Source organism: Pristiophorus japonicus, chromosome 9 (assembly GCF_044704955.1).
Source record: "Pristiophorus japonicus isolate sPriJap1 chromosome 9, sPriJap1.hap1, whole genome shotgun sequence".
Taxonomy (NCBI): Eukaryota; Metazoa; Chordata; class Chondrichthyes; family Pristiophoridae; genus Pristiophorus; species Pristiophorus japonicus.
In genome coordinates, this window is record NC_091985.1 from 218,724,149 (window position 1) to 218,750,591 (window position 26,443).

Genomic DNA, 26,443 nt, shown 5'->3' on the forward strand with positions numbered 1-26,443 from the left:
GATCCGGCACCTTGTTCCAGTTACACTGGTGTCCCAGCTCGTTTTAAAGCAAAGACTTGCATTTAGATAGTGCCTTTCACATCCTCGGGACGTCCCAAAGTGCTTTACATCCAATAAAGTATCTTTGAAGTGCAGTGACTGTTGTAATGTAGGAAATGTGATAGCCAATTTTTGCACAGCAAGCTCCCACAAATAGCAATCTGTTTTAGTGAAGTCGGTCGAGAGGAGAACTAGTGTCTTGGGATCTTTTGTGCCCACCTAAAGAGGGGCCCTCGGTTTAACGTCTCATGCAAATTGATGGCACCTCTGACAGCGCAGCGCTCCATCGGTACTGCACCGGGAGAATTGGTCCTCAATTGTGGGGCTTGAGTCTCTGAAGTTGGGACTTGAATCCACAACCTTCTGACTCCAAGGCGAGAGTATTAGCACTAAGCTAGGGCTGACACCGAACCCATGCTGTACTTGGCCTAGTAGTGTTTGATGGGAGAGTGTAGATGGAGCTTTACTCTGTATCTAACCCGTGCTGTACCTGCCCTGGGAGTGTTTGATGCGAATATGCATGTGTGAAATAGCACTATGAATGGGCTCCTTGTTACAGATCTTGCAGGGCTCAGCACTGTGGGAGTCTGACTGACTGAAATCTCCAACTTTCTCCCACTGTATCTCGCAGGTTAAGTCCTATCCACGAGGACGTTCCATCACCGAGTTGGAAATTGTGCAGTTTTTGCAACAGAAGAATGACTGCTCAAGTGAAACGTCTTTCTTCTACACCAGAGACCCTGCCATACTGAGGTAGGAGAGAGTGAGGAGGATCAATTAATGTGATTTTATTGAACTACTGGTCAACCTTGCGTATGAGTGGCTGCAGTTATTTGTAGGAGATTGGCGTGTTTGTTTAGCTTTGTTTGTTGTAACAGGCCAGGGGAGGTTACAGCGCCACCTCTGGAGGATGAAAGAACAACAGGAAAAGAATGCTGCCGATGCTGGAATTAGAAATGAAAACAGAGAATGCTGGAAATACTCAGCAGGTCAGGCAGCCTCTGAGAGAAACAGCGTTAACCATGGCCTTTCATCAGAACTGGGAGATGTCCAAGTTGTTCAGCAAGCACAGAGGCAGGGAGAAGGAAGTGGAAGGATACAAAGGGGAAGGTCTGTGATTGGGTGGAGGGCAGGTAGGTGGACCAAACGCTCAAACCTTCCATATGGCAGCACTCGCCCTGGTGTACTCTACAGCGGAGGGAGCACTGCTCCTCCGGCATGGCCATCAGGTCGGTATGTCAAATCCGTTGATGTCCAGCTGAATTCTACGATGAGAATTATCACTGGTACGCTTTTATCAACACCAACACCTTGGCTGCCCATGCTTGCAAACATCGCACCAGCACACATATGCCGTCTCCAGAGCATACAACCACTACACAAACAAAGACATGCCGATTCAGGCTGACTGGAACAACCTACCACCAACCCGTCTCAAATCTCGATGGCCATTTTGGACCATCGCCAAAGCCCTTCAGCGATTCCCCATGGACTCGATGACTGATGGTGAAATGCTTGGAAGAACTGCGACATACGGAATGGATTCCTTCTAGAGGACCCCACAGTACAACCTATAGGATCAAATATTCCTCGCAAACACTGGACAACCATCAACCGCCTCCGAACCAGTCATGGTAGATGCTGCCACCTTCTCCATAGGTGGAAGATTAGAATATCCCCATCATGCGATTGTGGAGCTCCTAATCAGACCCTGGAGCACATCATTGAGCACTGCCCTCAGAGGGAATTCGCAGGCAGCCTATAAGATATCCACGCTGTTACACCTGAAGCTTTGGCCTGGATATCTGACTTGGATATTGACATTTGATTTGCTTTGCTACTACCATACGGATGGAGAAGGGTGGAGGACAGGTTAGATTAAATGACGAAAGGGACGATGTTGCAAGGCAAAAGGGGGTGCTAACGGGACAAGTAAAGAAACACAAGATGGATCTCGAGGTGACGTAAATGGCAACAGCCGAACCATGACCAGCACCTCCTGTCCGAGATAATGGGAGCGGTGGTTATGATGGGGGATCTGGGTGAGGGAAATAGTGGGTCGCACATTAACCTTTGACCCTCTGGGATCTTGGGGTCAAATCCAGACCCAGACATGGGCGACAAAGCTCTCCTCTGTTGGATGGGGTTAAGAATCCAAGATGTTCTTGTCAATTAAGTTTATTTACAAAACTTAGACAGTCCAACTACCTCTACCACTAGTGAGGACTAAGAGGGGAAACAGCAAGAGAACAGCAACACCTCCAGGATCCGCTCCAACGCACACCTCTCTGCCATGTATCGGTGTTTCTTCCCTTCATTGTTGCAGGATCACTATCCCAGAGCTCCTCACCAATACCGTTGTGGGAGCACTGTCGCCCCAAGGACTGTACCGCTTACACTCTCTGATGGACTCAGTGGGGCAGGGGGACAGACACTGACCTTTAAAGGGGTTTGGGTCCATTGGCGTTGTGTACAGTGGGAGTGAATGGGAAGGGGTTGGGTCCATCATCATCATAGGCAGACCCTCGGAATCGAGGAAGACTTGCTTCCACTCTAAAAGAGTCCTTAGGTGGCTGAACAGTCCAATACGAGAGCCACAGTCCCTGTCACAGGTGGGACAGATAGTTGTTGAGGGAAGGGGTGGGTGGGACTGGTTTGCCGCACGCTCTTTCCGCTGCCTGCGCTTGATTTCTGCATGCTCTCGGCGATGAGGCTCGAGGTGCTCAGCGCCCTCCCGGATGCACTTCCTCCACTTAGGGCGGTCTTTGGCCAGGGACTCCCAGGTGTCAGTGGGGATGTTGCACTTTATCAGGGAGGCTTTGAGGGTGTCCTTGTAACGTTTCCTCTGCCCATCTTTGGCTCGTTTGCTGCGAAGGAGTTCCGAGTAGAGCGCTTGCTTTGGGAGTCTCGTGTCTGGCATGCAGACAATGTGGCCTGCCCAGCGGATCTGATCAAGTGTGGTCAGTGCTTCGATGCTGGGGATGTCGGCCTGATTGAGGACGCGAATGTTGGTGGGTCTGTCTTCCCAGGGGATTTGTAGGATCTTGCGGAGACATCGTTGGTGATATTTCTCCAGCAACTTGAGGTGTCTACTGTACATCGTCAATGCCTCTGAGCCATACAGGAGGGTGGGTATTACTACAGTCGTGTAGCTTATGAGCTTGGTTGAAGTTTTGAGGGCCTATCTTCACACACTCTTTTCCTCAGGCGGCTGAAGGCTTCACTGGCGCACTGGAGGCGGTGTTGAATCTCGTCGTCAATGTCTGCTCTTGTTGATAAGAAGCTCCCGAGGTATGGAAAATGGTCCACGTTGTCCAGGGCCACAACGTGGATCTTGATGACTGGGGGGCAGTGCAATGCGGCAAGGATAGGCTGGTGGAAGACCTTTGTCTTACAGATGTTTAGCGTAAGGCCCATACATTCGTACGCCTCAGTAACTACGTCGACTAGGTCCTGGAATTCAGCCTCTGTGCACAGATGCAGGCGTCGTCCGCATATTGTAGCTCAACGACAGAGGTTGGGGTGGTCTTGGACCTGACCTGGAGACGGCTGTCATGTATCCTACATGTTTACTGCTTGTACTATTACAAGGTGTGCCACCAGAGGGCACGGCAGTGGGAGACTTGTAGGTTACCTGTACAAGTGTGCCAGGCCTAGTATAAAAGGCAGGCCACCGTGTGTGATCCTCACTCTGGAGTTGCATTAAATGGAGTAAGGTCACTGCAGTTCAAGTACAACACATTGTCTCATGGAGTCATGATCAGAGCATCTGAAGACATAACAATTGGCGACGAGATTACGGACTTTCATGCGAAAATGGCTAACTTTGGACGTTGCAGCAGTTCGCCGATGGTGATGATTGGGATGCCTTTGTGGAGAGGCTTGACCATTTCTTCATAGCAAGCGACCTGGCAGGCCACAATCCAGCCACACTGGCTGATAAGCGCAGAGCTATCCTGCTAACCAGTTGTGGGCCCACCGTCTATGGCCTCGTCAGGGACTTGCTGGCACCAGCGAAGACAATGACCAAGACGAGCTTGTAACGCTGATTCAAGAACAACTCAAGCCCAAAGAGAGTATCCTCACAGCCAGACACTGGTTTTATACCCACCGACGGCCCGAAGGCCAGGAGATCACAAAATATGCTGCAGACCTCAGGAGACAGGCTGCACCATGTGACTTCGCCAACCACCTCACCGAAGCACTGCGGGATATCTTTTTCATCAGAATCGGCAACGAGGGCCTTCTTCACAGGCTACTGTCTTCTGCGGATACCACGGTCACACTGCAGAAGGCCATCGCCGTGAGCCAGGCATTCATGACTTCGACCTGCGGCTCTAGGCGGATGACTCATCCTCAGGACTCAAACCCGGCAAGTACTGTACACACAATGGCGCCTTTTAGAGGCTGGACTGTAGAATGTGACTCTCCTCAGGGGAGAGTGAACAGGCCCCCAAGTCCCTTAACGCAGTCCGCCGAGGGGGGCTAATCGAGTAGCACCATGCTGGCATTGCGGAGGAAATCACTAGGTTCACCAGTGCCGTTTTAAAGATTGTGTGTAAAGGCTGCAGCACAAAGGGCCACCTCCAGCGAATGTGTAAAAGAAATACGACTCACTGTGTTGAAGAGTCTGCAGATGGCCATGAATCCAGCGTGGATTATGAAGCGATAGAGAGGTAGCTCAGCCCCACGATGAGGTGTATGGCATGTTTACCTGCACTACAGAATGTTCCCTATTGAGAATGGAAGTCGAAATAAATGGCGTTCCAGTCTTCATGGAAGTGGACATGGGGGCGAGATAGTCAGTAATGAATCAAGAAGCCTTTGAGAGGCTATGGGACAATCAGGCTGAACGACTCAAGTTGGTCCTAGTTCAGGCAAAGTTACGCACCTACACCAATGAACTTATCCCAGTCGTTGGTAGTGCGGATGTAAAGGTACTCCATGATGGCGCGGTGCACAAGTTATCCCTGTGGATTGTTGCAGGTGATGCACCAACGCTACTCAGAAGAAGGTGGATGGAAAAGATCCATTGGAGCTGGGAGGATTTCATCCCTCCAGCAATCGACATCCCTCGTGCTCCGAGGCAGGGCAGGCCCTCACCTGAGGTTGGGTCCGGTGTCGGGGAGCAGACCAGCGTGGTGCCCAGGGCACGCACCTCTCGGCGCGACTGCTTGGAAAGGATCCAGCTGAGACGACCCGAACGCACCTTCCAGGCTCCAATGGAAGGACTCCGGAGGAAGAAAATCAGATCCAAAGGCGACTTCCCAGCCTCGGTGGCAGAACCCAGGGAGAAGAGGATCACGGCAGTCGACATCGTGGATGGAAGAAAGATGGCGCCCAAACCACGAGGTGATGCGCTGAAGAAAAAGATGGCGGCGGCCAGACCACGAGGTGCAGCGCTGATGGAGCAAAGAGGATTGGAGTAAAGATAGCAAGGCTCCCTTCAAGGAGGCCAGCAACACACCACACTTAAAGGGACAGTTCCACATTCTCAATCAATGTAATAGCAACTGAGTTAGATGTAAAATGAGTAATTGACGATCAGAGTTGTGTACATGCAATAAGCAAGGAAATGTACGATTGCGATCGGAGCTACAGTTTATTTACAATGAGTAATGAAACGTTGTGTGATGTAGGATTTCAACTACATTTAGTTAATGCAGTAGGCAAACCCCCATCGGGAGCACATGGCTCCAGCGAGCTTACCCAATGCTGTAGCCTGTGTCCCTGGGACCAGAGTAATGCACCATGGAGTGTGGCCACAAGTAGCTAATATAGACCAGCAGAGCAAGTGATCTCAGGAGATCAACAGCACCGGTATAGATACCCTGCCCCTGATCGGCTCTACCTCTCAGGCACCCGATGGCACCAACTGCCACGGGCCTCAGGCGCAGCCCCCAGACCCTATAGCCACCAAGGCCATACCCGGGAACGAAGAGTCACCCGTAACGGTTCTCCCAAATGGGACCGGGACCAGCCAAGATCCCAAACCAAATAACGCCAGGCAAGCGAGTCAGCAGTTCCCTGTGCACTGCTAGACGACTGCTCCTCAGGGAGCAGCAGCGACCCGGGGTGCAAGGAGAGGACAGGGAGGTCACAGGCACCTGTGAACCTGCCCGACGCTAGGAGCAATGGCAAAAGCCCCGAGAGCAAGCAACTTGAGCCAACTCACTGCCAGCACTGGGCAGTGCACAGTCACCAGACTTCCTGGACACCAGCCAGCAGTTCTGGCACTAGTTTGTCCTCGCGCACCGGTGCTGATCCCTTGTACTTATTCCAAGTATATATCAAGTATGTATCTCACCAGTCAGATGTGCTTACCTCACAACTGTACCACAAATGTAATCATGTAAATGCAGTTTTTTTTTCTGGATTTGAATGTATATGAATGTAATGAGCCACTGGCACAACCTGTATGTGGGGGGTGGGTGGGGGGGAAGAGAATGGAGTGGGCATGGACACACAAACACAAACCACCTCTACTGCCAACGAAACACCAACCACTCACCCGAGATAGAAAAACCTGCCAAGGGTCAACCAGATGGAGCTAAGCCCAGAGCACAGTCAATGCAAAGGCAATTTGCACTAAGGTCCTGGGGGAGAGTGATGTATCCTACATGGTTATTGCTTGTGCTATTACAAGGTGTACCACCAGAGGGCACTGCAGTGGGAGACTTGTAGGTTACCTATTCAGGTGTGCCAAGCCTAGTATAAAAGGCAGGCCACCATGTGTGATCCTCACTCTGGAGTTACATGAAATGGACTAAGGTCACTACAGTTCAAGTGCAATACATTGTCTCATGGAGTCTTTATTGGAGCATCTGAAGACATAACAACGACAAAGGTTAAACAGGTTCTGTAGTTTAGTTCCACTCCAGCGGGGAGCTTGTTGGCTTTGAGGTGGAGCATGTCAGCGAGGAAGATTGAGAAGAGAGTTGGGGCGATGACGCAGCCTTGCTCGACCCCGGATTGGGTCTGTAATGGATCCGTTGGTAAGGATCACGGCCTTCCTGTCGTTGTGGAGCAGGCGGAGGATGGTGCCGAACTTTTAGGGGCATCCGAAACGGAGGAGGACAGTTGGGTCCACTGACTCTCGCGGTTGGATCCATTGGGATTGTGCACAGTGACTGGGAAGGGTTTGGTCCATTGGGATTTGATCTGGAGAATGGGTTGTACCTTCAATCCCAGTTTGATACATGGGTCCCATTCCTGACAGACTCCACTTCTCTTTGGTCAGGTCACTGCCAGAGCAATGGATGTCAGACTTCGCAGCAGAGTCAGAGGAAGGGAAAACAAGGATGGCAGATCTGAAGAATCAAGTGAAGGAAGCAGGGTTACTGGCCCTGGAAAAGTAAGCACGAGTGTTTATTGTCCCTCCGAATCCCTGCCTGCTCCCTCTTACTCCTGTATCTGCACTGTAGAAATTGAGACCGATCGAGCTGTCTCCCACACTAACCCATTTTGCCACAGAAACCTCAGCACTGTGGGATACCTCCCCTCCCTCAGTACTTTGGGACTTCTACTCACTCTGTCTCCGCCACCACCGCCCCCCCCCCCCCCCCCCCCCCAATAGCGCTTGGTTCCCCCCCACCCTCCTATCTCTGTGACAAATTACATCCTTTGTGACTGTGACAAAGGTAAACTATCCCTCCTCTTGGACCTGTCTGCAGCCTTTGACACAGTTGACCACTCCATCCTCCTCCAACGCCTCTCCACCAATGTCCAGCTGGGTGGGACTGCACTCGCCTGGTTCCATTCCTATCTATGTAATCATAAGCAGAAAATCTCCAGCAATGGCTTCTCTTCCCATCCCTGTATCATTACCTCTGGTGTCCCCCAAGGATCTATCCTTGGCCCCCTCCTATTTCTCATGTTGCCCCTTGGCGATGTCATCTGAAAACGCAGGATCAGTTTCCACATGTGTGTTGATGACACCCAGCGCTACCTCACTGCCACTTCTCACAACCCCTCCTCAGTCTCTAAATTGTCAGTCTGCTTGTCCAACATCCAGTTCTGGATGAGCAGAAATTTTCTCCAATTGAATATCGGGAAGACTGAAGCCATTGTCTTTGGTCCACGCCACAAACTCCGTTCCCCAGCCACTGACTCCATCCCTCTCTCCAATTTCTGCCTGAGGCTAAACCAGACTGTTCGTAACCTTGGTGTCATATTTGACCCTGAAATGAGCTTCTGACCATGTGTGACATAACTAAGACCGCCTATTTCCACCTCCATCACATCGCCCGTCTCTGCCCCAGCCTCAGCTCATCTGCTGCTGAAACCCTCATCCATGCCTTTGTTATCTCTAGACTTGACTATTCCAGTGCTCTCCTGGCTGGCCTCCCACATTCCTACATAAACTAGAGGTCATCCAAAACTCGGCAGCCTGTGTCCTAACTTGCACCAAGTCCCGGTCACCCATCACCCCTTTGCTCGCTGACCTATATTGGCTCCCGGTTAAGAGCAACGCCTTTATTTCAAAATGTTCATATTTTCCAATCTCGCCATGGCCTTGCCCCTCCCTATCTCTGTAATCTCCTCCAGCACCCCCCCCCCCCCCCCCCCCGAGTTGTCTGCGCTCCTCTAATTCTGCCCTCCTGACCATCCCTGATTATAATCGCTCCAATCGGTGGCCATGCCTTCTGTTGCCTGGGCCCCAAGCTCTGGAACACCCTCCCTAAACCTCTTCGCCTCTCTATTCTTTTAAGGTGCTCCTTAAAACCTACCTCTTTGACCCAGATTTTGCTCACCTGTCCTAATTTATCCTTATGTGGCTCAGTGTCATTTTGTGTCTTATAACACTCCTGTGAAGCGCCTTGGGATGTTTCACTATATTAAAGGCGCTATATAAATGCAAGTTGTTCTCTGCGCTTCTGCTATTCTGCCCTCTTGCACATCCATGATTTTAATTGCTCCACCATTGGTGGCCGTGCCTTCAACTGCCAAGACCCGAAGCTCTGGAAGTCCCTCCCTAAACCTCTCCACCTCTCTCGCCTCCTTTCTCCTCTGTGTTTCTTGCTCAGCCACCTCCCCGCCTTTGTCTCTCGCGAGGACTCTCTCACTCCGTCTCTCTCTGTTGTTTCCTCTTCCACCACCGGCTGGGTTCAGCTAACACAGCACCAGTGCAAGAGTCCATTTTTTCCATTTTATATATTTCTGAATTTCTTTCAACCAGTTTCTGGTCTGTTTGTTTTCAGCTACGGCAGCGAGTGGGGAGGGGAGGCCCACGGGCGACCGTGCCTGAAGGGATTGGAGGAGTTTGGGACCAGCATCTTCAGCAGTCTCTGGAAGGCCATTGTCAGTCAGCACTGTCAGGTCAGTGCACCCAGCTCAGACCCAGCTCTGCCCAATCTACAAGGGGCAGCCGTTCCTATCGGAGGAGATTTACCCACTGACCCGCCTCTTCGAGGGCGGGAGACTGGGACTACCTGAAGTACTCCTGAAGGTGGCCTGTTACCCGGGCTGCAGTCAGACACGGGGCAGCCTGTTCCCCAGGCTACAGTCAGACACGGTGCGGCCTGTTCCCCGGGCTACAGTCAGACACGGGGCAGCCTGTTCCCCGGGCTACAGTCAGACACGGGGCAGCCTATTGTTTAAATAAGAACATAAACATAAGAAATAGGAGCAAGAGTAGGCCATTTGGCCCGTCGAGCCTACTCCGCCATTCAATAAGAAAATGGCTGACCTGATAATGGACTCAGCTCCATTTCCCTGCCCGCTCCCCATAACCCTTTACTCCCTTATCGCTCAAAAATCTGTCTATCTCCACCTTAAATATATTTAATGACCCAACCTCCACAGCTCTCTGGGTCAGAGAATTCCACAGATTTACAACCATCTGTGAAGAAATTCCTCCTCATCTCAGTTTTAAATGGGCGGCCCTTTATTCTGAGACTATGTCCCCTAGTTTTAGATTTCTCCATGAGGGGAAACATCCTCTCTGTATCTACCCTGTCAATTCCCCTCAGAGTCTTATACGTTTCAATAAGATCACCTCTCATTCTTCTGAACACCAAAGAGTTTAGGCTCAACCTGACCTCATAAGACAACCCTCCCATCTCTGGAATCAACCTAGTGAACCTTCTCCTGAGCTCCCTCCAATGCAAGTTATATCCTTCCTTTAAATGTGGAGACCAAAACTGTGTGCAGGGAATGTCTCGGATTGAAAAGATTGACCAAGTCTCTTGCGATGTAGTCCCACCCTCCATCCAGTATTACACCAGGCTGCCCTGCAGCGAGGCTGAGATTGGATTTTCAGCGGGACATGGAGCTGGGATAACTCCCATCTTCCCAACCCCAGAGTGGGGAGAAGCGGGAACAGGTCAATCGCAAATGTGGCAGCGTTACCGAATGGGCGGGGAGGGGCTCTGAACGGCTCTCGGGGCCCTTTTGCAAACATGGCACCTCAAGAGTGTGCCGCGGCATCAGATCAGACGTTAAACCGAGGGCCCTGTGTGCTCTCGAGTGAACGTAAAAGATCTCACGGCCACTATTTTGAAGAAGAGCTAGGGGGAGTTCTGCCCGGTATCCTGGATGCAATATTTATCCCTCAACCAAACCTAAAAACGGGTGATCTGGTCGTTATCGCACTGCTGTTCTGTGGGATCTTGCTGTGCGCACATTTGCCTGTCACGTTTCCTACATTACAACAGTGACCACACTTCATTAGATGGGAATCCCTTTGGGGCGTGTCGAGGTGATGGAAGGTGGCTGTGTAAATGCAAGGTTCCCGTGCTCTATCTAACGCGCTGGAATTGTTTTCTGTGTCTGACCGACAGGCGGAGTGCGGCCTAGAGGCGAGATTGGCGGCTGATGAAGACGCCCTTCAGGACGGCTTCCTGGAGGCCCAGAGCTGTCGGCAGTACGGCCGTGTCCAGCAGCTGGCCGCGGCCACCTCCGCCATCCGAGAGCGGCGGCAGGGAGGCATCTTTATCGTCCACGGCAGGCCCAGTGAGGGGAAGACCGCCTTCATGGTATGCAACATTCTAGATTATTCCGCTTACTCTCGTCTTTGGATCGAACAACTCCCCTTGACATTCTATGGGCGTCACCATTGTCGAAACCTAACCCACCAGCAGCAACCTGGCCATCACCAATGATCAGAAGCTCCAGCGGACCGGCTGAGTAAATGCCGCAGTTACTGTGTAGACCACGGAGAGTGGTTCACCTCCTGACTCCCCTCAATTCTCGCCGCCCCCTACACGTCCCCATTTACAGTACTGTATTCAGTTCTGGGTACCAAACCGCCAAGGATATACTGGCCTTGGAGGGCGAATGTGCAGCGCAGATTCACCAGAATGGTACTGGGGTTAAAAGGGTTGAATTACAGAGGATTGTATAGGATTACTTTGGATATACTGCACAGAAACAGACCATTCGGCCCAACCAGTCCGTGCCGTTTATGCTCCACTCGAGCCTCCTTCTGTCTTTCCCGATCTAACACTATCAGCATAACCCTCTATTCCCTTCTCCCTCATGTGCTTGTCGAGCCTTCCCTTAAATGTATCTATAGTATTTGCTCCAACCACTCCCTGTGGTAGCAAGTTCCACATTCTCAGCACTCTCTGGGTAAAGGAGTTTCTTCTGAATTCCTCATTGGATTTCCTGGTGACTATCTTATATTGATGGCCTCTAGTTATGCTCTTCCCCACAAGTGGAAACATTCTCTCTGTGTACACTCTATCAAAATCTTTCATAATTTTAAAGACCTCGATTAGTTCACCCCTCAGCCGCCTTTTTTCAAGAGAAAAGAGACCCAGCTTGTTCATCCCTTCCTGATATGTATATCCTCGCATTTCTGGTATCATCCTTGTAAATCTTTGTACCCTCTCCAGTGCCTCTATATCCTTTTTATAATATAGCGACCAGAACTGTACTCTGATCCAAACAAGGTGCATCTGTCTGCGCTCCCTCCCCCCCTCCCGCTCCTGCTGCCCCGTGGTCGGACACTGTGTCAATTCCTCTGCCTCTTCCTCCTCCTTCTCCTCCACATGATGGCCTGATGTGGAGGGTTGATCAGAGGATTGATGCGCCTGTGGCTGGTCATCTGGAAGTAGAAAGCAGCAGAGCAGGGGGCAGGGTGACATGAGGAAGGTCACATGGCACAGACTCATTGGAAGGACCATCACTACTCCATTATATTGAGTCCAGAGACACTGTATTATACTGTCCCGACCCTAGTCCACACCCACTGTATCACATTGCCCCGACCCTGGTCCCCATACACTATCACATTGTCCCAACCCTAGTCCACACACACTGTATCACATTGCCCCAACCCGGCCCAGGCAGTGTGCAGGACTTTCCCTCCATATACAAGCGGGGGTCAGCACCCCCTCGGGCAGTTGCCCGACCTGAGATGTTGATGAGGTCTGCCACTCGCTCCTCCAGGTCGGTAAGTGGCAGGGTCTGAGGCGGACCGCCGCCTGTCCTCACCTGCTCACAGCGACTGTGTGACTTCTTTCCCTGCAAAGATGAAAATGGAAATGGTTACCAGAGGGTCCATGTGCTCTTGTGGCTCACACACACATAGTTACCAAAGCACTTCTATCATACAGTCTGAATGTAACCGATTCCGCTGTTTAATGGCCTTGGAAGTTGCACGTGGTTCATCAGGAGGACATCGAAGTGCGGAAACATCTTATGAGATCTCAAAGCAATAATGTGTAAAGATCATTCGTGGCAAATAGGGTGCCACACTAAGCCAACATGTGTCATGCATTTTAGGAGGCAACCCACAGAGTACTGAGAGACAGCAACAGCATGAGAACAAATAGTGTGTCAGATTTATAATTAAAGTGATAAAGGACTGCATCAATAAAAATTGTACTCACTCTAACGACCCTCGAAAGATCATAAACTTTTTCCGGCACTGCTTCCCACTCCCGGCCACTGTGTCTGAGGCAGTGACCTCCCCTGTAATCTCCCTCCAGATTCTGTTAAATATGTCTGGCAGGGGTCTGGATCCACCCGTCCTGTGTAGTTCCTGCCATCTCCTCTCCACAATCTCCACAAGGGCTTCGTTAGCCTCTTGTAAAAAATCGTCCCGCACACTGCCTGCTGTCTTCCTCCATCATCAAAATCCAATAATAAAATGGTTGGTTCAACTCTGGTTGTACTGCGCACATGCGTGGCCGCGCCCTGCATTAGCATTTCAGATCGGACAGCAGACCAGAAACGCGCGAAGAGGAAAAAAAAAATTGCATATGCGCAGAATGGGTGATTTTTTTTTTTAGGTTTGGAACCTTCGGCAAACGGGCGAAATCGCAAAAAGCCAAAAATGCAGAATGACGTGGAACTGCACCCCAACGAGTAGCGAGATTTCACTAATACACACACTGCACCTTGTCTCCCTCTGTAGGCCAGCCTGGTGACCAAGCTCGGTATCAGTGACATGGAGAAATGTCCGGGGCCGTCCGATCTCCTCTTTCACTTCACAGCGGCCAGCGAGAGAGCTCAGGATGGCACCAGCATGCTTTACCGGCTCTGTGTGTTGCTCAACAACAGGTTGAAAAGACAGCAGGAGGTCCCGAGGAGTTACAGGTGAGGAGGGCACTGTCCCTAGTACTTCAGCAGGGTAAGGGTCGCTCATTGTAATGGTACAGCATCACCTTATTGAGCAGGGTAAAGGTCGCTCACTGTCACTGAACAGAGTTGGTATTTATTGAGCAGGATAAGGATTACTCAGTAACTGTGGAGTCACTGTACAGCAGGGTAAGGATTACTCACTGTGCAACTGTAGAGTCACTGTACAGCAGGGTAAGGATTACTCACTGTGCAACTGTAGAGTCACTGTACAGCAGGGTAAGGATTACTCAGTAACTGTGGAGTCACTGTACAGCAGGATAAGGATTATTCACTGTGTACAGCAGGGTAAGGATTATTCACTAACTGTAGAGTCACTGTACAGCAGGGTGAGGATTATTCACTGTGCACAGCAGGGTAAGGATTATTCACTAACTGTAGAGTCACTGTACAGCAGGGTAAGGATTACTCAGTAACTGTGGAGTCACTGTACAGCAGGGTAAGGATTACTCACTAACTGTAGAGTCACTGTACAAGAGCGTATGGCTCAGACCAGTATCTTCTCCACAGAGGCCTTGTGTTGGAGTTTCATTCTCTCTTGGACCATGTGGCCCATTCTCAGCAGCGACGGCACTTGGTGCTGGTCATCGACGGTGCCGACTGTGTTCAGACCGAAAGAGGCCAACGCACATCGGACTGGATCCCTGAGCACGTGCCACGTGTGAGTATCGACGTGATGTACTCTTGTATTCCAACTCCTGCACTGAGGTGTCATCCATGGCCCAGTGGCTCTCTCTCTCTCGCCTCCGAGATATGTTCAGGTTTCCAATCTAGCTCCGGACGTTTCAGCCCCACAATCCAGGTCGACACACGGTGCCAGTACCCTCCCTCTCTGTGTGTCTCTGTGTGTCTGTCTGACTGTCTCTGTCTGTCTATCTGTCTGTCTCTCTCTCTCGCTCTCTCTCTCCTATTCTATTGTCTGTCTCTCTCTCTCTGTCTCTATAAAACCTGTGACGTTTCTCAGAGTCAAGCAGGTTGATAGTTTGAGCCGCCTGTGTTGTGTCCCTCAGGGTGTGACGCTGGTGCTGAGTGTCACGGAGGACTCCTTGCTGCATTGCGCTCTGGCCAAGAGCAAGGGGGCCGTGACCATCCGCCTGGGCCCACTGGAGCCGCTCGACAGGTCAGAGGTCGTGCGCCAGAGCCTGGCCATCTACGGCAAAAAGCTGGAGGAGTCGGCCTTCAACAACCAGGTGAGGGCGGAGCGGGCGGGCGAGCGCTGGAACATAAACAGGAGCAGGAGTCAGCCATTCGGCCCCTTGAGCCTGCTCCGACATCCAATGAGATCATGGCTGATCTTCGACCTCAGTTCCACTTTCCCGCCCATATCCAACTGGATGGGCCACTTAAATTTCTCATTCTCCATCTCCCCGTATTCAGGCCAACGCTCCCCGTTGGTGTCAGCTGTGGCTCGGTGGGTCCTCTGAGTCAGAAGGTCGTGGGTTCAAGTCCCTGCTCCAGAGACTCCAGTCCCATAATCCAGGGCTGACACCCCCGGAGCCAGTACTGAGGGAGCGCTGCACTGTGGGAGGGGCAGTGCTGAGGGAGCGCTGCACTGTGGGAGGGGCAGTGCTGAGGGAGCGCTGCACTGTGGGAGGGGCAGTGCTGAGGGAGCGCTGCACTGTGGGAGGGGCAGTGCTGAGGGAGCGCAGCACTGTGGGAGGGACAGTGCTGAGGGAGCGTTGCACTGTGGGAGGGGCAGTGCTGAGGGAGCGTTGCACTGTGGGAGGGGCAGTGCTGAGGGAGGGACAGTGCTGAGGGAGCGCTGCACTGTGGGAGGGGCACTGCTGAGGGAGCGCTGCACTGTGGGAGGGGCAGTGCTGAGGGAGCGCTGCACTGTGGGAGGGGCAGTGCTGAGGGAGCGCTGCACTGTGGGAGGGGCAGTGCTGAGGGAGCGCTGCACTGTGGGAGGGGCAGTGCTGAGGGAGCGCTGCACTGTGGGAGGGACAGTGCTGAGGGAGCCTCCGCTGCACTGTGGGAGGGTCAGTGCTGAGGGAGCCTCCGCTGCACTGTGGGAGGGTCAGTGCTGAGGATGCACTGCACTATCGGGGGGGCAGTACGGAGGGAGCGCTGCATTGACGGAGCTGCTGTCTTTCGGATGAGATATTAAACCGAGTCTCCGTCTGCCCTCTTGGGTGGATGTAAAGGATCCCACAGCCGCTATTGGAAGAAGAGCAGGGGGGAATTCGCCCCGGTGTCCTGGGGTCAAGATTTATATTGCAACCAACATCACTGCAACAAATCAAATGGTGAGGTCATTTATCACATTGCTGTTTGTGGGAGGTTGCTGCACACACATTGACTGCCGCATTTCCCACATTACAAGAGTGACTACACTTCAAGAAAAAAAAGTACTTTGTTGGCTGTAAAGCGCTTTGGGACGACCTGAGGCTGTGAAAGGTGCTGTATTAATGTGAATACCTTCAGCTGCCTGGGCCCCGAGCTCTGGAACTCCCTCCCTAAACCTCTCCGCCTCTTTACTACTTTCAAACCCTCCTTAAAACCTACCTCTTTGACCCAGCTTTTGGTCATCTGCCGCAATTTCTTCTTCTGTGACTCGGTGTTAAATTTTTTGTTTCATAATACTCCAGTGAAACACCTTGGGATGTTTTACTACATTAAAGGCGCAATGTAAATACAAGTTGTTGTTGTTGTTGTAGCGTTTCTTTCTCCAGATTCCAACATTATGGCTCCATTTTCCCCAAAGCTTTTTTTTGGTGTACTTGAGTTGGGCCCGAGTACGCCAAACAAATGTTCTAAGTTTCCCGTTGGATTTCTTCATTTTGGTGCAGCCTAACCTGTCCTTTAGTTTTGGGGGTGGAGCCTTGATCGGCGCCAAAATGATCGCATTGCCACGGTAACCAGGGACACAATGTGAGTTGAGGTTGGAAAGTGAAACATACAGCCAGCTCCCAACACATTAAAACACATTGCAGCAACTTGCCTCCAATTATTAAAGTGCCCCAACCCCCCCCCCGCAACCCCAATGCCGGTGCTGATCCCCTCCCCATCCCAGGCCGAAGGGCCTCCCGGTTCGCTCCCCCATCTGCCCCTCGCCCCGAGTTCCTTTCCGGCCCGCCCCGAGCCCCAAGTGCCTTGCTGGACTTCTCGCCTTTCCCTGGCCGAGTGGCCTCCTCCCTCCCAGTCCCCGCACCTAACTATACCCAAAAGGCTTCTCCCTCTCTCACCCCCCCCTCTCTCTCACCCCCCCCTCTCTCTCACCCCCTCCTCTCTCTCTCACCCCCCCCTCTCTCTCTCACCCCCCCCCTCTCTCTCTCACCCCCCTCCTCTCTCTCTCACCCCCTCCTCTCTCTCTCACCCCCTCCTCTCTCTCTCACCCCCCCCTCTTCTCTCACCCCCCCCTCTCTCTCTCACCCCCCCTCTCTCTCTCACACCCCCCCCTCTCTCTCTCACCCCCCCCTCTCTCTCTCACCCCCCCCTCTCTCTCTCACCCCCCCCTCTCTCTCTCACCCCCCCCTCTCTCTCTCACCCCCCCTCTCTCTCTCACCCCCCCCCCTCTCTCTCTCCACCCCCCCCTCTCTCTCTCACCCCCCCCTCTCTCTCTCACCCCCCCCTCTCTCTCACCCCCCCCTCTCTCTCTCACCCCCCCTCTCTCTCTCACCCCCCCCTCTCTCTCTCACCCCCCCCTCTCTCTCTCACCCCCCCTCTCTCTCTCACCCCCCCCTCTCTCTCTCACCCCCCCCTCTCTCTCTCACCCCCCCCTCTCTCTCTCACCCCCCCCTCTCTCTCTCACCCCCCCCTCTCTCTCTCACCCCCCCCTCTCTCTCTCACCCCCCCCTCTCTCTCTCACCCCCCCTCTCTCTCTCACCCCCCCCTCTCTCTCTCACCCCCCCCTCTCTCTCTCACCCCCCCCTCTCTCTCTCACCCCCCCCTCTCTCTCTCACCCCCCCCTCTCTCTCTCACCCCCCCCTCTCTCTCTCACCCCCCCCTCTCTCTCTCACCCCCCCCTCTCTCTCTCACCCCCCCTCTCTCTCTCACCCCCCCTCTCTCTCTCACCCCCCCCTCTCTCTCTCACCCCCCCTCTCTCTCTCACCCCCCCTCTCTCTCTCACCCCCCCTCTCTCTCTCACCCCCCCTCTCTCTCTCACCCCCCCTCTCTCTCTCACCCCCCCTCTCTCTCTCACCCCCCCTCTCTCTCTCACCCCCCCTCTGCTGCACTTGCCGGTGCTGATTTCCTTAACTCTCCAGAAGGTTTTTCTGTAGAGGCCACATACACTGGCCTAAGCAGAACTGGAGTAACTCTCAGCTGGCTAAAGTTGCCTAAGTGTCTAGAATTGGCACAGGTGGCAGGTTACTCCCCCTTTGGCTGAAAAAAAATTACCTACAAAATGGTGACTAACTGAGTTACGCTGGTGCAAATTGATCGGGGAAACTGTGGTTTTTAAACTTAAGCCAAAAAAAACAGCCTGCTCCAAAAAAATGGTGCAGATCACTGGGGAAAATTGAGCTCAACAACAGTGTTTCCCACATTACACAGTGACTACACTCCAAAAGTACTTTATTGGCTGTAAAGAGTTTTGAGACGTCCATTGGTCGCGGAAGGCGCTATATAAATGCAAGTCTTTTTCAGATGCGGCTGTTGGTCATCAAGAAGGAATCTCACAATCCCCTCTTCCTGAAGCTGGCGAGCGAGGTGCTGCGAGAGTTCGGGGTCTTCGAGAAGGTTGGTGTGTCGGTGACCTTTCAACACCCCATGTCCCCTCCTTCCCCCATGTATCTTTGTGGCCTTTCACCTCTGCCCCCTCCCCCATGTGTCTGAGACTTCACCTACCACCCCTCCACCCGTGCGTTTGTGACCTTTCACCTCCCCGTCCCTGCTTCACCACCCCCTACCCCGCCAGCACCGCTTCCCAGTAAAGGACTGCACAATGTTTGACTACTGCCATTCTGTGCTACACAATTAGGTCTGGACTTCACCTCACAAGCCGTGTCATAAAGGACCCGGTCAATCCACAGACTACGGAGATTTGACCCCAGGTCCCAGAGGGTGAAAGGTCAGTGTCTGACCCCACCCAGTTCACCACCAAAGAGAGGAGACCTTCATCCCCTCTGCCTGGGGCTTTGACCCCAGGTCCTGGAATCCAGCTGTGGGCTGTGATTGTTGGCGGGACATTGAAGCCGCACTGATTACAGCGGAGTCCCGATCCTTTCCTGGCCCAGGGGGAGTCGCTGGATAGTGACTGGGAATCCTGGCTAATCCCCCTCCACCCCCACAACCCGGTGAGGGGAATAGAACCTGGGCTCTTCCTACCCTGAGGCACACAATTCACTACCCAGAATTTCCCGCCCTCGCCCCGTCACTGTTTCTCTTGTGGCATTCTCGTGCCTCGCTCGTTCACCAATCCGCCTCCTCTGTCCTTTTCCCAGATTTCGGAGCAGATCCGTGCCCTGCCGACGACACTGCGCCTGTTGATCCAGCACACGCTGGGCTGCCTGGAGGAGCAGCACGGAACGGGAATGGTGACCTTCGCCCTCAGCGCGCTGAGCGCCAGCGGGAAAGGTAAGGGAGCATGTTCATTGTATCGCAGAGCAATTGGGAACAGGAGAAGGCCATTCAGTCCCTTGAGCCTGTTACACCATTCCATTATATCACCTCTGATCTGTAGCCTAACTCATTTTAACTGCCTTGGTTCTGTAACTCTTAATACACTTGCCTAGCAAAAAGCTACCAATCTCGGTTTTGAAATTTTCAATTGACCTCCAGCCTCAACAGCTTTTTCGGGGAGAGAGTGTCAGATTTCCAGCACCCTTTGTGTGAAGCCGTGGTTCCTGAAAGCACCCTCAACAGCCTGGCTCTCATTTTAAGGTGATGCTCTGTTGTTCTGGACTCTCCCACCAGAGGAAATGGTTTACTTTGTTCTGGACTCTCCCACCAGAGGAAATGGTTTACTCCATCGACCATATCGAATCATTTAATCCTCTTAAACACTTCAATTAGTTCAGCCTTTATCCTTCTAAACCCAAAAGTCTATGCAGCCTGTCCTCATTGTTTAACCCTTTCCGCTGGGTCCAGTCGACAGGCAAACCCTCCTCATGGATTGTAAGTTGTCATTTACCCACAGCCAGATGTGAGAGATTGTCCGGGCAGTTAGTGGGCTTCTCATTGGCTTTTACAGGAGAAATTATAAAGAGGAATAAGAAAATGGCAGAGAAATTAAACAAATACTTTGTGTCTGTCTTCACGGAAGAAGATGCAAAATATCTCCTGGAAACTGTGGAGAACCAAGGGTCTAGTGAGCATGAGGAACGGAAAGAAATTAGTAAATTTTATTAATAAAAAAATAATATTGGAGAAATTAATGGGACTGAGCCGATAAATCCCCTGGACCTGATGGCCTACATCCTAGGGTTTTGAAAGAGGTGGGTATAGAGATAGTGGATGCATTGGTTGCCATCTTCCAAAATTCCATCGATTCTAGAACGGTTCCCGTGGTTTGGAAGGTAGCAAATGTAACTGGGCTATTTAAGAAAGGAGGGAGAGAGAAAATGAGGAACTACAGACCAGTTAGCCTGACATCAGTCGGAGGGAAAATGCTCGATTCTGTTATTAAGGATGTGGCAACAGGTCACTTAGAAAATAATAAGATTGGGCAGAGTCAATACTGCTTTATGAAAGGGAAATCGTGTTTGACAACTCTGTTAAATTTGTTAAGGTTGTAACTAATAGAATAGATAAAGGGGAGCCAGTGGATGTGATGTATTTAGATTTTCAGAAGGCATTCGATAAGTTGCCACACAAGAGATAATTAAACAAAATTAGGGCTCATGGGATTGGGGGTCAAATACTAACATGGATTGAGGATTGGTTAATGGACAGAAAACAAAGAGTAGAAATAAACGGGTCATTTTCGGGTTGACAGGCTGTAACTAGTGGGGTGCCACAAGGATCGGTGCTTGGGCCCCAGCTATTCACAATCTATATCAATGATTTGGATGAGGGGACCAAATGTTATCTATCCAAGTTTACTGATGATACAAAGCTAGTTGGGAATGTAAGTTGTGAGGAGGATGCAAAGAAACTTAAAGGGGATATAGACAGACTGAGTGACTGGGCAAGAACATGGCAAATGGAATATAATGCGGAGAAATGTGAAATTATCCACTTTTTTAGGAAAAATAGAGTATTTTTTAAACGCTGAGAGATTAGGAAATGTTGGTGTTCAGCGGGACCTGGCTGTCCTTGTACACGAATCACTGAAAGTTAACCTGCAGGTACAGAAGCAATTAAGAAAGCAAATGGTATGTTGGCCTTTATTACAAGAGGATTTTAGAGTAAGAATAAAGATGTCTTACTTTAAAGTTATTTAGGGCCCTGGTGAGACCACACTTGGAATATTGTGTACAGTTTTGGTCTCCTTACCTAAGGAAGGATATACTCTCCATAGAGGGAGTGCAATGAAGGTTAACCAAACTGTTTCCTGGGATGGTGGGGATTGTCCTATGAGGAGAGATTGAGTAGATTAGACCTATATTCTCTGAAGTTTTGAAGAATGAGATGCGATCTCATTGAAACATACAAAATTCTTACAGGGCTTGGCAGGGTAGATGCAGGGAGGATGTTTTCCCCCTGGCTGAGGAGTCTAGAACCAGAGGTCACAGTCTCAGAATAAGGAGTTGGCCATTTAGGACCGAGATAAGACATTTCTTAATTCAGGGTGGTGAATCTTTGGAATTCTCTACCCCAGAGGGCTGTGGATGCCCGGTCGTTGAGTATATTCAAGACAGATGTTTGAATATCAAAGGATTAGGATTGTCCAGGAAAGTGGAGTTGAGGACGAAGATTAGCCATCTCATTGAATGACGGAGCAGGCTTGAGGGGCTGAATGGCCAACTCCTGCTCCTAATTGTTATGTTCTTTTATCTCCTCCATTAATCCTGCTGAGATACAGCATGGGCACAACTCCCTTACACTCCCTTCACAGATGCTGACTGACCTGCTGAGATTTCCAGCAATTTCTGTTTTTATTCCAGGTACAGCACGGGTTAGATACAGAGTAAAGGTCCCTCTACACTGTTCCATCAAACACTCCCAGGGCAGAGAGAGGAGACGTTCATCTGCTCTGTCTGGGGCTGGACGTGACCACTGCGGCCTGAGTGTGAAAGGTCACTGTCTGACCCATTCCCTCAGCCAGTCCGTGTTTGTTTTCCGATACGTAAGCCTGGTTAAGTTATGACCAAGGTGCATTCCAACTGCGGGAATGTTGATCGTGTGTTCTGTCCGACCTTCCATTCTCAGGTCTGCGGGAGAGAGACCTTTATTCCATCCTGTGCACCAGCAGCGGGCTGCGGACAGGAAGCCCCCCACCGCAGTGGGAGGAAGTGATGCAAGAGACCCTGAAGCCGAGCAGGCCCGTTCCCATGGCGACCTTTGCTGGCCTGCTGCGGAGCCTCCGATGGTAAGGAAACTAACTCCCTCCCTAAAGCTCTCTACCTCTTTGCTCCGCTTCACCAAGCTTTTTGGTCACCTGCCTTAATATCTCCTTTAAATAAACGCACTTGGCGGCCATGTTTTCAGCCACCTGGGCCCTACGCTCTGGAATTCCCTCCTTTAGGGGGGTGGGGGGTGGATGAGGACGAGGACTCCGTAACGGTGATAATCGGACAGAGGGGGCTGAAGGTCTCTCTCTGCTGGGGGACTGGGTGGAGGCGACAGGGTGTCAGGCACACTGACCTTTCACCCTCTGGGACCTGGGGTCAAATCCAGCCGTAGACAGAGAGGGGGGGAAGGTAGGTGTTTAGGGGGCTACCATTGGTACTGAGCCCCACACAGAGCAGGAAGGGACCAGTTCCACCCTGCCAGGCCTGTGCAGTGTGAGCTGATCCTAGCCTGGGGGTGGGTGGTGTAACGGGATGGTAGAGCTTTGTATTCTGGGAGGACGGAGATCCAATGAACAGAGCAACTTCCCTCACCGCTCTGCTGTGGGATGAATGGCTCATTCTCATTCTTTGTTCTCTTGCCTGTGTCTTTTAACTTTGTTCCTGGGATATGGGCGTCGCTGGTAAGACCAGCATTTTTTGCCCATCCCGAATTGCCCTCGAGAAGATGGTGGTGCGCCTCCTTCTTGAACCGCTGCAGTCCGTGAGGTGAAGGTACTCCCACACTGCTGTAGGGGAGGGAGTTCCAGGATTTTGACCCGTTGATTATGAAGAAACGCGATATATTTCCAAATCAGGATGGTGTGTGACTTGGAGGGGAACGTGGAGGTGGTGGTGTTCCCATGCGGCTGCTGCCCTTGTCCTTTTAGGTGGTAAAGGTCGTGGGTTTGGGAGGTGCTGCTGAAGAAGCCTTGGCGTGTTGCTGCAGTGCATCTTGTAGATGGTACACACTGCAGCCACGTTGTGCTGGTGGTGGAGGGGGTGGATGGGATGCCAATCAAGCGGGCTGCTTTGTCCTGGATGGTGTCGAGCTTCTTGAGTGTTGTTGGAGCTGCACTCATCCAGACAAGTGGAAGGTATTCCATCACACTCCTGACTTGTGCCTTGTAGATGGTGGAAAGGCTTTGGGGAATCAGGAGGTGAGACACTCACCGTAGAATACCCAGCCTCTGACCTGCTCTTGTTGTCACAGTATTTATGTGGCTGGTCCAGTTAAGTTTCTGGTCAATGATGACCCCTGGGATATTGATTCTGTCTGTCTCTGTGTGTGTCTCTCTCTCTCTCTCTCCAGTATTCTGGGGGTCTGGGCCCCTGCAGAGACACCCAGCTCTCGGCTCCACCTGTCCAACACCCTGTGGCGGGCGGCTGTGCAGCTGCGGTACCTGAGGGACAATGGTCGAGAGAAGCTGATACATCTCTACCTGTCAGGTGAGCTTGGCCCCTGGTTCGCCGCGGGCTGCGTTCTATTGGAGGGAGTTGTGCTGCGGCTCCCCTGGTGGCTCCGGGCACCACTCAGTGGGTAGCGCACTTGCCTCTGAATCAGAAGGTTGTGGGTTTAAGTCCCACTCCAGGGACTCGAGCACATAAATCTAGGCTGACACTCCAGTGCAGTGCTGAGCGAGCGCTGCACTGTCGGAGGTGACGTCTTTTGGATGAGACGTTAACCGAGGCCCCGAGGTGGACATACAATAAGGACATAAGAATCAGAGAAGCAATAGGCCATTTGCCCTCTCGGCATTCAATAAGATCATGGCTGATCTGATCCTGGCCTCAACTCCATTGAGAAATGTTTAAAAGCCAGCAGAGAACAACTTTAAAAAAAATGATTGAGAGAAGATAGATTATGAAAGTAAACTAGTATGAAATATAAAATCAGAATGTAAGAGTTTCTACAGGTACATAAAAAGAAAAAGAGTGGCTAAAGTAAATATTGGTCCCCTGGAGGATGAGACTAGGGAATTAATAATGGAGAACAGGGAAATGGCAGAGATGTTGAACAAATATTTTATATCGGTCTTCACAGTAGAAGACACAACCCATCCCAATAGTGGATAATCAAGGGGCTATAAGTAGGGAGGAACTTAATACAATCACTATCACTAATGAAGTAGTACATGGTAAAATAATGGGACTAAAGGCAGACAAGTCCCTGGACCTGATGCCTTACATCCTCGGGTCTTGAGAGAGGTGTCTGCCTGAGGAAAAGAGTGTTTGAAAACCAGGCCCTCAAATCTGCCATCAAGCTCATGGTCGACAGGGCTGTATTAATACCCACCCTCCTGTATAGCTCAGAGACATGGACCATGTAAAGTAGACACCTCAAGTCGCTGGAGAAATACCATCAACGATGTCTCTGCAAGATCCAACAAATCCCCTGGGAGGACAGAGACACCAACATCAGCTGGAGTTCATTATTAAGGAAGCAGTAGCGAGACATTTGGAAAAGCATAATTCAATCAAGCAGAGTCAGCATGGTTTTATGAAAGAGAAATCCTGTTTGACAAATTTGCTGGAGTTTTTTGAGCAGGGTGGCTAAGGGGGAACCAGTGGATGTGGTGTATTTGGATTTCCAGAAGGCATTCGATAAGGTGCCACATAAGAGGTTACTGCACAAGATAAAAGCTCACAGGGTTGGGGTAATATATTAGCAAGGATAGAGGATTGGCTAACGAACAGAAAACAGAGTCGGGATAAATGGGTCATTTTCCGGTTGCCAAACAGTAACTAGTAGGGTGCTGCAGGGATCAGTGCCAGGGCCTCAACTATTTACAATCTATATTAATGACTTGGATGAAGGGACCGAGTGTAATGTAACCAAGTTTGCTGATGACACACAGATGGGTGGTAAAGCAAATTGTGAGGAGTACACAAAAAATCAACAAAGGGATATAGACAGGCTAAGTGTGGGCAAAAATTTGGGGTTTAATATGGAAAAATGTGAGGTTATCTACTAAGGCAGAAAAAATAGAAAAGCAAATTATAATTTAAATGGAGAAAAATTGCAAAGTGCTGCAGTACAGAGGGACCTGGGGGTACTTGTGCATGAAACACAAAAAGTTAGTATACAGGTACAGCAAGTGATCAGGAAGTCAATGGAATGTTGGCCTTTATTACAAGGGGGGGATAGAGTATAAATGCAGAGCAATCCTGCTACAACTGTACAGGGTATTGGTAAGGCCACACCTAGATCCTGCGTGTAGTTTTGGTCTCCGTATTTAAGGAAGGATATACTTGCTTTTGGAGGCAGTTCAGAGAAGGTTCACTAAGTTGATTCCAGAGATGAGGGGGTTGACTTGTGAGGAAAGGTTGAGGAGGTTGGGCCTATACTCACTGGAATTCAGAAGAATGAGAGGTGATCTTATCGAAACATATAAGATTATGAGGGGGCTTGACAAGGTGGATGCAGAGAGGATGATTCCACTGATGGCGGAGACTAGAACTCGAGGGCATAATCTTAGAATAAGGGGCTGCCCATTTAAAACAGAGATGAGGAGAAATTTCTTCTCTCTGAGGGTTGTAAATCTGTGGAATTTGCTGACTCAGAGAGCTGTGGAAGCTGGGACATTGAATAAATTTAAGACAGAAATAGACAGTTTCTTAAACGACAAGGGGATAAGGTGTTATCGGGAGTGGGCAGGGAAGTGGAGCTGAGTCCATGATCGAATCAGACATGATCATTTTGAATGGTGGAGCAGGCTCGAGGGGACAAATGGCCGACTCGTTCTCCTATTTCTTATGTTCTTATCGCTCACTCCCACCCTCTCCCCATATCCCTCAATCCCACCGTTATATCTTGTCCTTGTCGCCAACAGCTCACCTGTGGCGACTGATGGACCCTGCGGGGAAGGAGACGTTTACCGACTGTGACCCTGAGGCTCTCGCTGCCCTCCCAGATCATCTGGTATGGAACCTCGCTCAGTCCCAGCTCGTGATGGTGTTAGAGTGTGTGTAATAGTGAGCGAGTATAGGAGTGGGCCCAGTGTGTGTAATAGAGAGGGTATAGGAGTGGGCCCAGTGTGTGTAATAGTGAGAGGGTATAGGAGTGGGCCCAGTGTGTGTAATAGTGAGCGAGTATAGGAGTGGGCCCAGTGTGTGTAATAGTGAGCGAGTATAGGAGTGGGCCCAGTGTGTGTAATAGTGAGCGAGTATAGGAGTGGGCCCAGTGTGTGTAATAGTGAGCGAGTACAGGAGTGGGCCCAGTGTGTGTAATAGTGAGAGGGTTTAGGAGTGGGCCCAGTGTGTAATAGAGAGGGTATAGGAGTGGGCCCAGTGTGTAATAGTGAGAGGGTATCGGAGTGGGCCCAGTGTGTGTAATAGTGAGAGGGTATCGGAGTGGGCCCAGTGTGTGTAATAGTGAGAGGGTATCGGAGTGGGCCCAGTGTGTGTAATAGTGAGAGGGTATAGGAGTGGGCCCAGTGTGTAAT

The 26,443-nt window shown here is 51.1% G+C and overlaps 1 protein-coding gene and 1 pseudogene across 1 annotated transcript in view; one reads left to right on the top strand and one right to left on the bottom strand.

The window, feature by feature from the left end:
* The window catches only part of LOC139273708 (zinc finger protein 721-like), a 494,469-nt pseudogene that overhangs the window by 381,481 nt on the left and 86,545 nt on the right, over positions 1–26,443 (bottom strand).
* Positions 1–26,443, top strand: part of LOC139272886 (telomerase protein component 1-like) — a 125,262-nt gene that overhangs the window by 41,027 nt on the left and 57,792 nt on the right. The window contains exons 20-31 of the mRNA XM_070888990.1: positions 671–792; positions 7,280–7,393; positions 9,240–9,357; positions 10,821–11,015; positions 13,403–13,584; positions 14,137–14,287; positions 14,637–14,816; positions 18,214–18,306; positions 19,011–19,143; positions 21,880–22,039; positions 23,311–23,447; positions 25,832–25,920. Coding sequence (XP_070745091.1) covers positions 671–792; positions 7,280–7,393; positions 9,240–9,357; positions 10,821–11,015; positions 13,403–13,584; positions 14,137–14,287; positions 14,637–14,816; positions 18,214–18,306; positions 19,011–19,143; positions 21,880–22,039; positions 23,311–23,447; positions 25,832–25,920 — 1,674 coding nt within the window. The remainder of the gene's footprint in view (positions 1–670; positions 793–7,279; positions 7,394–9,239; positions 9,358–10,820; positions 11,016–13,402; positions 13,585–14,136; positions 14,288–14,636; positions 14,817–18,213; positions 18,307–19,010; positions 19,144–21,879; positions 22,040–23,310; positions 23,448–25,831; positions 25,921–26,443) is intronic.